General features: G+C 40.7%; 1 protein-coding gene across 3 annotated transcripts in view; it reads left to right on the forward strand.

The window, feature by feature from the left end:
- The window catches only part of NELL2 (neural EGFL like 2), a 460,086-nt gene that overhangs the window by 73,280 nt on the left and 373,970 nt on the right, over positions 1-12,836 (forward strand). The window contains exons 1-3 of one of the 3 annotated variants that reach the window (XM_061416378.1): positions 3,844-3,994; positions 4,697-4,782; positions 5,253-5,381. In XM_061416378.1, coding sequence (XP_061272362.1) covers positions 4,728-4,782; positions 5,253-5,381 — 184 coding nt within the window. In that variant the 5' untranslated portion in view covers positions 3,844-3,994; positions 4,697-4,727. Of the gene's footprint in view, positions 1-3,843; positions 3,995-4,197; positions 4,307-4,696; positions 4,783-5,252; positions 5,382-12,836 lie in introns of those variants that run through there. The other 2 variants (XM_061416379.1, XM_061416377.1) reach the window with 2 other exon arrangements.

Raw genomic sequence — 12,836 nt, forward strand, 5'->3', positions numbered from 1 at the left:
CCCTTATGGCAGAAAGCAAAAGGAACTAAAATGCCTCTTGATGAATGTGAAAGAGGAGAGTGAGAAAGCTGGCTTAAAACTCAACGTTCAAAAAATGAAGATCATGGCATCCAGTCTTATCACTTAATGGCAAATAGATGGGGAAACAAGAGAAACAGTGACAGACTTTATTTTCTTGGGCTCCAAAATCACTGCCTGTAGACTGCAGCCGTGAAATTAAAAGACGCTTACTCCTTGGAAGAAAAGCTATGACAAACCTAGACAGCATATTAAAAAGCAGAGACATTATTGACAAAGGTTTGTCTAGTCAAAACTATGGTTTTTCTCATAGTCATGTATGGATGTGAGAGTTGGACTATAAAGAAAGCTGAGCGCCAAAGAATTGATGCTTTTGAATTGTGGTGTCGAAGAAAACTCTTGAGAGTTCCATGAACTGCAAGGAGCTCCAACCAGTCCATCCTAAAGGAAATCAGTCCTGAATATTCATTGGAAGGACTGATGCTGAAGCTGAAACTCCAATACTTTGGCCACCTGATGTGAAGAACTGACTCATTGGAAAAGTCCCTGATATTGGGAGAGATTGAAGGTGGGAGGAGAAGGGGATGACAGAGGATGAGATGGTTGGATAGTACCACTGACTCAATGGACATGAGTTTGAGTAAGCTCTGGGAGTTGGTGATGGACAGGAAGTCTGGCATCCTGCAGTCCATGGGGTCACAAAGAGTCGGACATAACTGAGCGACTGAACTGAACTGATAGATGACTTTGTTTTCCACCTACAGTCATATGCAGCTGGCAAACATTCTTGTTCTTGGGTCAACATGCAAAATATGTGTGTATATATATATACAATATAATACTTCAAATCTCCATATTCTTATTGAAAGGATCAGTAACATCCTTATGGTTTTGGCCATAATTCATTGTTTCTAGTTCTCGTGTGGATGATAAAGTTCTACTCCATTGTCTTGAGGTACGTACTGCATCTGAAACCTCTGTGTCTTACCCTCTGATAATCATCACCTGAATCAGTTTTTTTTCTGCCAATTTTCAGTTATCTTTATTTTTCCCTGGCATCTGGGAATTTTTTCTTTCTTTTTTAATTTAAAGTTCATCTGTGAATAAAATATTCTTAGAAATTTTATTTAGCTTTGAGATGTATTTATGAATACAGGGTTTGTAGAAGCTACCATTTTGACTGAACTTTATGTGGTTAGTATTTATATTAGTTTTCTCTGAATACTGAAACAAATCACCACAAATTTAGTGATTAAAACAACAGAAATTTATTATCTTACATTTCTGTAGTTTAGAAGTCTAAAATAGATTTCACTGGGCTACATCAAGATATTGGCAATATTGTGTTTCTTTGTATGTGTATTCAGTTCAGTTCAGTCACTCAGTCATGTCCAACTCTTTGCAACCCCATAAACTGCAGCACACCGGGCCTCCCTGTCCATCACCAACTGGTGAAGTCTACCCAAACCCATATCCATTGATTCAGTGATGCCATCCAACCATCTCATCCTCTGTCGTCTCCTTCTCCTCCTGCCCTCAATCTTTCCCAGCATCAGGGCCTTTTCCAATGAGTCAGCTCTTCACATCAGGTGGCCAAAGTATTGGAGTTTCAGCTTCAACATCAGTCCTTCCAATGAACACCCAGGACTGATCTGCTTTAGGATGGACTGGTTGGATCTCCTTGCAGTCCAACGGACTCCCAAGAGTCTTCTCCAACACCACAGTTCAAAAGCATCAGTTCTTCTGCACTCAGCTTTCTTTATAGTCCAACTCTCACATCCATACATGACTACTGGAAAAACCATAGCCTTGACTAGATGGACTTTTGTGGACAAAGTAATGTCTCTGCTTTTTAATATGCTGTCTAGGTTGGTCATAACTTTCCTTCCAAGGAGTAAGCGTCTTTTAATTTCATGGCTGCAATCACCATCTGCAGTGATTTTGGAGCCCAGAAAAAGTCAGCAACTGTTTTCCCATCTATTTCCCATGAAGTGATGGGACCAGATGCCATGATCTTAGTTTTCTGAATTTGAGCTTTAAGCCAAAATTTTCACTCTCTTCTTTCACTTTCATCAAGAGACTCTTTAGTTCTTCTTCATTTTCTGCCATAACAGTGGTATCATCTTCATATTTGAGGTTACTGATTTTTTTCCCGACAATCTTGATTCCAGCTTGTGCTTCTTCCAGCCTAGCATTTCTCATGAGGTACTCTGCATATAAGTTAAATAAGCAGGGTGACAATATATAGCCTTGACATACCTCTTTTCCTATTTGGAACCAGTCTGTTGTTCCATGTCCAGTTCTAACTGTTGCTTCCTGAGCTGCATACAGGTTTCTCAAGAGGCAGGTCAGGTGGTCTGGTATTCCCATCTCCTTCAGAATTTTTCACAGTTTATTGTGATCCACACAGTCAAAGGCTTTTGCATAGTCATAAAGCAGTAATAGATATTTTTATGGAACTCTCTTGCTTTTTTGATGACCCAGCAGATGTTGGCAATTTGATCTCTGGTTCCTCTAAATATGTGTGTATATGTATATTTATTTTTTCCTCTGATTTTATCTTTCAGTTTTCAATGTCACTTTTGTAAATAGTGTTACAATTCATTACTTTGGTTGTACTGCTATAGAAAGATCTTTAATTTCCTGATGAATAATTTCCTTTGAATTAATTCAATTCAATTACATTAATTTCATTTGTGTAGTTTTGAAAGTTTGTGAAGTTACATAAAACAATACTTCATCACATTTAAGTATGGATCTACTTCTCAAAAGTTTACAAAATTAGAAATAGAATCAAATAGAAAAACTGATAAGGAAAGATCATTTAAATTTAATTTGGAAAAACTTCCAGATTCTGATATTTTTCCTTTAAAAATTCCAAGGACAGAGCTAAATATGTTCCACTCATCCTTTTATAGTATGCTACTAAGTTGCTTCAGTCATGTCCAACTCTGTGTGACCCCACAGACTATAGCCCGCCAGGCTCTTCTGTCCATAGAATTCTCCAGACAAGAATACTGCAGTGGGTTGCTGTGCCCTCCTCCTATTATAGTATAATTGAGTATATATTGCCCTGCTGGAACCTCAGACTCTACCCAGTAGGTATTTTGGTAACTGTGTAGGCTCCTTTCGAGAATTCAGAATGTACTTGTTTGGATGGAAAATTAAGAAACTCAATTGACCTTAGTTTGTATGCTGCTGCTGCTGCTGCTGCTAAGTCGCTTCAGTCGTGTCCGACTCTGTGCGACCCCATAGACAGCCTCCTACCAGGCTCCTCTGTCTCAGGGATTCTCCAGGCAAGAACACTGGAGTGGGTTGCCATTTCCTTCTCCAATGCATGAAAGTGAAAAGTGAAAGTGAAGTCGCTCAGTCGTGTCCTTTGTATAGATTAACATTTTAATCGCTTTTCAAACTTCCTCAATATGGGACTTAAGTGTCATTATTCAAAATTTACCTCAAAATTTAAAGGAACCTCTATCTATCGATCTACCATTTTTGTCTTTTTTTTGGCATAGGCAGGCACCCTGACTGCTGCCCTTGCCTCATGCTGTGTGCTTGTCCTGGAGAACCGGAGCCCGGACCTGGGCGCTGTGTTTGGCAGGGGGCGCGCGAGGTCCCGGAGCTGTCCAGCAGTTCCCGGCTAAGTTCTCCCCTGCTCTCACCGCGCGGGGGAAGCTCTCCAGCGCCCCGCCCCGGGCAGGGAATCTGTCCCCGGAGCTCCCAGGGCTTCCCAGGCTCGTCACCAGTCTCCGCCCGTTTCTCCCTACTTCCAGCCCCACCGCGGGAGTCTAGCTGCTTTAGTATCTTCCTCCGCAAGCCTCCGAGAGGGATTCCCCTCTCTAGTCCGCGGGGCTGCGCTTCCCTCCTTTGCCTAAAGGGCGGGCGAGCGCGTCTCCATCTAGCCTCGCCTTCTGCAGTTGGGTGGTCCTTTCTCTTTCTCCGTCTGTCTTTCTAGACACGCGCCCAAAATTGAGGGGTGAGAGCAACGACCGCCCATCAACTTAGCACCTTGAAATAAGATCTTTCGATCCCGAAGGAGCTTAGCGTAGCCGGGATCGGCGAGAGAGGGAGGACGCGGCGGAGGTTGTCGCCGCTCCGGGGTCCGCTAGACGGGGCTTGGGGACCGAAAAGCCCGCGTAGGAGAGGGACGCGGGGCGCCGGGCCTCGCCCTCGGACTGCCTCTCTTCTCCTCCTCTCCCCGCCTCCCCGACACGCCCCTCCCTCGCCGAGGAGCAGTCTCTCAGCGCGTCTCCCGGCGCTCTCTCCATTGTCTCTGCCTTTACAACAGGTTCGGGCGGCGGGGAAGACGGGCGGGTGCGGGGCCGCCCCAGTCTGGGCTTTCTTGGGGCTGCCTCCTTTCCTCCGGGAGTGTGCTCCTTCCGCTGCTCTGATTGGGCTCAAGAGCTAATTTCCCGGCGGAGCAGCCCCCGGCGAGGCCGACCCCTCCCTCCGGGCCCCGTCCCAACCCGCGCCCGCCGCCTGGGCTCTGCGTGTGGGAATGATGTGCGCATTGGAGGGTCTAAGTTCTTCACGTGCTTGGGGGGTCCTCCCTTTTTTTTCTTAGCAACCAAATCGTACTAATCTTACTAATCAGTAAATCCAAGCCAGCGGCAGGAAAGACAAGCGATATTTTTTTCCCGCTTGATTCCAAGAACCTCTTCGATTTTTATTTTTAAAGAGGGAGACGATGGACTGAGCAGATCGGCACCATGGAGTCTCGGGTCTTACTGAGAACCTTCTGTTTGCTCTTCGGTCTCGGAGCAGGTGAGTGGCCGCAGAGCTGGGGCGGGAGAAGGGATGGCTCCCACCTCGGGGCAGCCCCAGTTGCCTGGGGACACCTCGCTTTCCCTCCACCTGAAGTAGGTCTGGAGTGGGAAGCTTGGAGTCGGGGGTGGGTTTGGATTTGGATTTTTTTTTTTTTTTTTTTAATCCCTGTGCTTATCTTGGAGACCGCAGGGCGGGTCACACCCCAAGTCTAGGGTCTGAGGGCCGAGGGGAACTTTGCACCGAGCAGGGTTTAAAGTAGGTCACGGAAATGGGACTGGGTGCTCCGCTATTTAAAGCTGGGCTGCTGATCTCAGGTAAGGCTCTCAGCGGCCGCGGAGGCAGTCGCCTCTCGTCGTCAGTTTCCAATATTGTCTCGAAGACGCGGTTCTTTGCTGCCCTGAAAGAAGAGGCTTGTATTCTGATGGAGCTTTTTCTTTCTTTTCTCCTCCCTTCCCCACTCCCACCAGTTTGGGGTCTTGGTGTGGACCCCTCCCTGCAGATTGACGTCTTAACGGAGTTAGAACTTGGGGAGTCCACGACCGGAGTGCGCCAGGTCCCCGGGCTGCACAATGGGACGAAAGCCTTTCTCTTTCAAGGTATGAGGAGCGTGCTCAGTCCCCAGCGCTGTTTCAGTTCGGATAACCCCGGGAGGAGCTGGCCTGGCCGCTCCTCCTAACTTCTGTTCTGCCTCATGGATGACAGTATCTGAGCTGAGACGTGGAGGGGTCAGTGTGAAATACACACATCTTCCACCTCTTTTTAAGTGGCTTGTTTCTTTCTTCTCCCACCCCCTCCTCTTCCTTACTTTGTACTCTTGCCAGTCTAATAGATAGTTCCTTAATTACTGTGCAGAAACTCCGATGGCAGATGGTTGATTCTGGAGTCTGGGGAACAATGAATTATAGCAAACACCACATCTGGGTGAAATTGATTTAGGTAGGAAATAGGGTAGCTTAATCTTAGTTAAGACATTGCTCTCTGAAAGTTTCAGGTACAATGGTGCTCAGTTGTGGACGAATTTCTTTATGTGGGTAGCTTTGTGGGAAAATTAAATCTTTCAATAGTTGTAAGCACTGTATGTCACAAACAATATATTTAAGATTCCTCATTGAAAGATAATGATTCTCCATCGATAACAAGAGAAAAGAAATAATATTCTCTTAAAGTATTCTTTGTCTCACCATTAATTGTGTACTTAGGAATTTAAAACGTTTTTGTTGAAGTCAACGGACTGGCTATGCACGTGTCTGCATTTAAATTTACCTGTTTTAGGTAGTCAGAAGCAAACTTCAATGAATCAAACCTTCAGCGTTGATTCACCAACACTTTTGAAGGTTTCTTGGTTTGTGGGGAGATGCTGTAACATGAATATTCTAAAAGGTAGCTAAACACATACAGGAAGAGTAGTTTCCCATATGGTGAAGTACAGATAAAGGCATAAGAGAAATGGAATTTGGTTTAACATATTTGATGGACTGACTAAAGCATCTTTTCCCCACCCCACCCAGATTTTTCTTTTGTGATTTTGGTGCTGTGCTTTCAGAAACACGGCAACTCATAATTAATGAAGAGTTGGATATGCAAAATAAAACTTCTTCAGCAAAATTACCACCAAGAAATAGGCATAAAATAAAACTTGAGTGTTGCTGTAGAGGTGTTGTTGCTCAATATAGCCAGTATGTGTCACCATGGACAGTAATACCAAAGCTTACAGTTGGAAAAGGAGGAAACTGACCTGTGTTGCATTTATTTTAAACAAGTTTACTCTTACAATATGTTAAATGTAATTTTCTTTTTTAATTATGATGCACCCACTAAATGTTTTTATTATGACAGATATTTGTGATAATATTTTATTTACTTAAGTCTTTTTTTTTTTTTTTTGGTGGGGAGTGTGTGTGACTTTGATATTGAATCCTTTAAAAACAATGACCAAATCTAATAAAGGAAATAAGATTAGACTGTCAGCAAAATTCACAGAGTGGAATAAAGGTCTTATTAGGGTTAAACTCCTGTTTTTTCTTTTTCTTCTCCTTTTTTTTTCAGTCTCTGATTTTTCAATCCCTGTGAACTGTAAACAAAATTATTTCAGGACTGCCAGATTGAGTAACTGGAAAGCTTTATGGAAGCCAAAGCTCCTGATAAATAAATGGCATTGAAGTGTCCTTAAAATTTTGAAAGGTCCTTTAAATTATATTGGTGTTCTTCTTGGCTTTCTCTGAAGAGTGTCTGAGCTGTCACAAATAGAAACCTTCAGGACTGTGCATTTTATGTTCTAATGCTAGACAATTTCTCGGAAATAGTCAGAAGGCACCAATATCTTTTCTGGTTAATTTTAAAAAGAAATGTTTAGTATTCATTTTTATTTAAATTGTCAGTTGTTCAAGATCCGCATTGTGTTGCAAATGAGTTGTCCATAGTTACTATGTATCGGCGCACACTGATGAACTGCTTTTGTTTCTGTGTTGGTACCAAGACCAATATTTAGAAAGATTAAATGCCCAAGAAGCAAGGTTTTAAGAGATTTGGAGATGTGAAGTTTTATTTCTTGTCTAACTGTCAACCTTATTTCATATAGCCAATCAATTAGCAAGTTTTTGCTACTGGGTGGGGACTTCCCAGGTGGCACAGTGGTAAAGGATCTGCCTGCTACTGGTTTGATCCCTGGGTCAGGAAGATCTCCTGGAGTGGGAAATGGCAACCCATTCCAGTATATTTGCCTGGAAAATTCCACAGACAGAGGAGTCTGGCGGACTACAGGCCATGAGGTTGCAAAGAGTCTGACAGGACTGAGTGAGTGAGCTTGCACACATGCCCGTGTTCTCAGTAGGCTTATGTTACTAATGTGTTTATTATGCTGTAATGATTTCTCTTATTCTCAGATTGAGAATTTAAAATTGACAGCAGGTGGGTGTTTGAGCCTGCTTGATAGTTCTGTATTACCTTGGAAAGTTCTGTTCTCTGCAATTAGAATGTGGAAACTTGTTAAGAAGTCAGTTCTGACTCCTGTTGCTTCACTGGGATTTCATGAGTTTTAGAAAGACAAAAGCTTTTAACCTCTAAAGACTTTATGGATTTGTTTTATAGTGAATTGAGGGTGCTGCAGATATTTTTGTATAGTTTGTAAAATGTCATAGCAGGAATAGTAACACATTACAAAACCTGTGAGATGCTCTCAGATTTCACATAAACCTAGCAGGTAAGTTAGTTTGTGCTTTCAGATATGTTCTAAACAGGTGGGAGAGATTTTCGAACCATCAATTTTCTTCTGCAGTCATATTGTCTTTTGTCTCTTATCTTTGAAGAAATCTCAGCATATAATTTCCCAATGACTTTTGCTCATTTAATATTTTGGTTACTTCATTCTTCGCTTTATTGGTTTTTAAGATGCTTGTAATTTGGTACTTTTCAAATTTAAATACTTCTTTGTAAATTGTCATGCAATATGAATCTACTATTATTTAATAATCATACTTATTATATATATAACAAAACAAAGAGAAATGTGTTTCAAAGTTATATCTGATCTTTATACAAAAGTTGTTTTGTTGTTGAAATTTGGTTTAAAATTGTTTTGGAAATTGAAGTAATAAGATACTAAATTATATCATCCATTGATACATGTGGCTTTTGATCTGTGCCAGTGATAATAATTTTCAAAAGAAACAGGTGAACAGGCAACAATTTGGAATCTGTATCAAGATCTTCCATGTATTTCTAGCTGTAATCTGACTAAGCCACCAAAATATACTTATGTTTTTAACAAATGGAGGACTGGATGCTGAAGAATTCTGAAATGTTGAGGGCTAGTACAATGATAAATAAAATTCTACCAACCTTGTTTAAGGTCGAGGGCATATGATTTTAGATCTTTGGTTTTAACATTTGCCCTGGCTGTGTTCCCAAACTAGATCATTTCCTCTTTGGTTTAATAAAATTTCTTCTGGGGTGTCCACAGATTTTTATAATACCATTAGTCTCCACAAAAGAAGTAGATAAAATAAAAGCATATTTCCTCCCTGATTTGGTAATTTGGAAATACATTTTTTTAGTAATTATTTTTAAAGAACTTTAATATTTTAAAGGGAAAAAGTATTCCCAAGTGTATCCTGATGACAGTATTTGAAAATAAGAATGAAATTGGACATCTGGTGGTGGGTCATTGGCTTGATGAGGCGGTAGCAACTGCATAAGGAATATGAGTGGCAGTGAATATTTGTTTTCAGTGAATATTTGACCTTCAGCGAAGGTCAGAGAGTATCTGTGGACTTAGAGACAGTGATCATTGGTGCCCCATTAGAATAGAATAGCACAGTGACTGAGGGACCAGTCACATGTGACTAAGGGCTAAGTGACTGGGCTTAGAAACCAGATGGAACAAGTGGAATTTCATTATTTGTGTTTCTGTCATAAAGTTAATTTCTATAAGCTTCAGTACCCTCAATTATAAAATTAATGTTGTTATGAAGAATTTTTTGTGCAATTACTGTTCTGCTAGGTATTAGGCATATAACAAATGAAGTTAGAACTTTCATGATGCCTTCAAAGTAGTCATTAAACAAACAATTACACAGATAATAATTTAATCACTATTAAGATAAATGATATGAAGGAAAACTAAGGATGTAAGAGAATCTACATCTTGTTTAGGGAGTTGTAGGATCAGGGAAGCTCTTTGAAGAAGAATCGCTTAAGCTGATAGCCAAAGGATACCTAAGAGTAGTCTGGGGAAGAGGAGCTGTGGGGATTCAGAAAGACTAACACGGGCAAAGGAAATAGCATGAGCAAAGATCTTTTCCTTGAATGAGCATAGTGTATTTGAGAAAATGGAAGAAACCCAGAGTGGTGGAAACCTAAGCATTGTGATATGAAATGAAGCAAATGAAGATAGCATGGATCAGGTTACACGGTATATCATATTTATACAAGAGAATTGAAAGTTTATCATTATGCAATATATATTGTGGCAGGGTTAATAATAGTCCCTCAGAGATGTTCATATCCTAGGAACCCAATTATATGTTGTGTTACTTGTCAAGGGGGAATTAAGGTTGCAAACCAGCTGCCCTTAAGATAAGGAAGTTTTCTTGGATGATCTAGGTAGGCCTTGTGCAATCACAAAGGTCCTTTAAATGTGAAAGCAGAAGCTAGAATAGCCAGTGTCAGAATGAGGCAAAGAATGACTAGACCTGGACATTGCTGGCTTTGAAGATAAAAATGGGCCACGAGCAAAGGAATGTGGGCAGTCTCCAGAATTTGGAAAATGTAAGAAAATAGATTTTCATTCAGTGTGTCCAGAAGGAATACAGCACAGCTGACACCTTGATGTTAGTCCAGTAAGATTCCATTTGTACTACTCCAGAAATGTGAGATAATGAATTGATGTTGATTTAAGCCACTAAGTTTGTGGTGATTTGCTACAGCAGCAATAGGAAACTAATACAGGTTTTGATAAATGGAAGTGGGAGATGCTATAAGAAGTAAAACCATGGAAATAGCTTTGAAATTGTGCAGTAGGCACACGCTGGAAGAATTTTGAGAAGCATGATAGGAAAAAAAGGCTAGATTCCTTTGAATAGACTGTTAGTATAAATAGGGATGTTGGCTGTTCTACTAGTGAGGACTTAGAAAAAGATGGAAGGACATGGTAGAGAAAACCCAAATCATCTCAGAGAATACCTGAACTGTCATGAACAGACTATTTGTAGAGATACGGGCAATAAAGGCAATGCTAGTGAGGGCTCAGAAATCAGGAACATGTTACTGGAGACTAGTGGAAAGGATATCCTTGTTAGATAGTGGCAGGAAACTGAGCTGAATTCTGCCCTGCCGTTATGTGGAAAGTCAAACTTGTAAACATGAATTTAGATATTTAGCTGAGACAATATATATGCAGAGGTGCAGCCTGGCTTTCTCTTACTGCTTATAGTAAAATGTGAAAGGAGAAAGATAGATTGAGGGAAGAATTGTTAAGCAAAAAGAACTTTACATTTGAGAAATTCTTAGCCTATCCAGATTGCAAAATATGCTGAAATTAGGAGATTTGCTGGTAGGAAAGCCTTTTTTTTGGAAAGAAAGCTGATAGTGTGACCTAAAAACATCTTGGTAGTGCCTCAGAAGTAAAGCCAAAGTATTCAGTTCCAAAGAGGGCTCTTTAAAGAAATTGAACATGTGACATGAATTCCCTCACATATCTCAGTGGAAGCCCGTAATAGAGATAAATCTATCCAAGAGGTATTTGGGCAGGAACCTCTTGTCTGTTGGAATAAATCTCAATGACATATATGGGAAATGCACAAGGTTCTTAAGAAGATCATACCAGCAATAACACTTCTGGCCTGAACGGGGAAGTGAGAGGATTTAATGACAGAAGGTTGTTGGACCCCCTAAATTCTACAACTAAGATACTGATTAAACTGTTCAGCTGTAAATATGTGCTACCTTTCATGGGCAGAACTGGGACCCCAAAGGCAAAACTTAAAGCCCAGAGGTTTATTCTCGGACCTTGAAACCAGATGCAGTTTACTTGGCTGGATTTCAAAATTGCACGGGTTGGGTGTCTAAATTTTTTAACTTGCATTTTCTCCCTTTTTGAATGGGAATGTCAATAACTATTATCCCATGTCTATCTCACCATTGATTTTGGGAGGAGATAACTTGTTTCTTGAATTTCACAGATGATAGGAATTGTGTCTGAGGATGGATAATATCCAAAGCCTCAATTTTTACCTGATTTAGATGGTGAGATTTGGAGCTTTCGAATTGGTAAAATTTAGACCAGATTTTAAACTTAGAGTTGATATTCTAAAGGCTTGATTGAGTCTTTTGGGGCTTTGGGGATAGAGTAAATGTGGTTTCATTAGGGATGGACAGGTTGTCCATTTACAGGATAGATTGTGGTAGGCTGGATAATGATCCTCCAACTGTCTATGTACTAGATCCTTAGAACATGTGAATATGTTATGTTACATGGAGGGATTAAGGTTGCCAAAGGAATTAAGGTTCATAATCAGTGGACTTTAAGATATGGGCATTTTCCTGAATTATCTGGGTGAGCCTCATGTAATCACTCAGGGGGTTTCCCACTGGGTCCTGAAGGTGGTTCCCCCCAGGACAGTACGCTGGGCCATGGCCATGGCCATGGAGGAGGGAGGCAGAAGAGTCAGTGTGATGCAATGTGAGAAAGACTTGATTGACCCTTGCTGACTTTGAAGTTGGAATGTGGTCATAAGCCGAGGAATGTGGGCAGTTTCTGGAAGCTACAAAAAGATAGGAAATGGATTATCCCCTGGAACCTCCAGGAGGAACATAGCCTCACAGACACCTCGGTTTTAGCCTAGTGAGATTCATTTTGGACTTCTGAACCTCTAAAACTGTGAGATAATAAATTTGCATTGATTTAGCCATTAGATTTGTGGGGATTTGTTACAGCAGCAATAGGAAAGTGATGTATATGTTAAACATTTATTTTGTAAGTGAATTAAACTTTCTTTTGAGCCTGCCTTCAACTATGCCTGAGAATATATTTGTGCAATGACTGGAAATTTGAAGTAGCCAGTTAAAGTTAACTTAGTCGTTTGGGACTTAAAAGTTTAAGTATAAAGTCAGAGTCTTTATACTATATTATTAGTCTTTAAGGGATTCTCTCTATCATTTAATTATGAGTTCAAACGAGTTGCCAGTCCAGGTTCAATGCACGATACTGGATGCTTGGGGCTAGTGCACTGGGAAGACCCAGAGGGATGGTATGGGGAGGGAGGAGGGAGGAGGGTTCAGGATGGGGAACACATGTATACCTGTGGTGGATTCATTTTGATATTTGGCAAAACTAATACAGTTTTGTAAAGTTTAAAAATAAAATAAAATTGTAGTTGGAAAAAAAAATAAAAACTGAAACATGAAAAAAAAAATATGAGTTCATTCTCAGAACAAACAGTAAAATCAAGTGATGGGTTTTTTTTGTTGTTGTTGTTTTTCTTTTTAAAAAATATATCCTTCCTCCCCACAACAGGTTAATCCAGAGGTTGAGAGGGAAAATAGAAAGCATGCAT

This window comes from Bos javanicus, chromosome 5 (assembly GCF_032452875.1).
Source record: "Bos javanicus breed banteng chromosome 5, ARS-OSU_banteng_1.0, whole genome shotgun sequence".
NCBI classification, from domain to species: domain Eukaryota; kingdom Metazoa; phylum Chordata; class Mammalia; order Artiodactyla; family Bovidae; genus Bos; species Bos javanicus.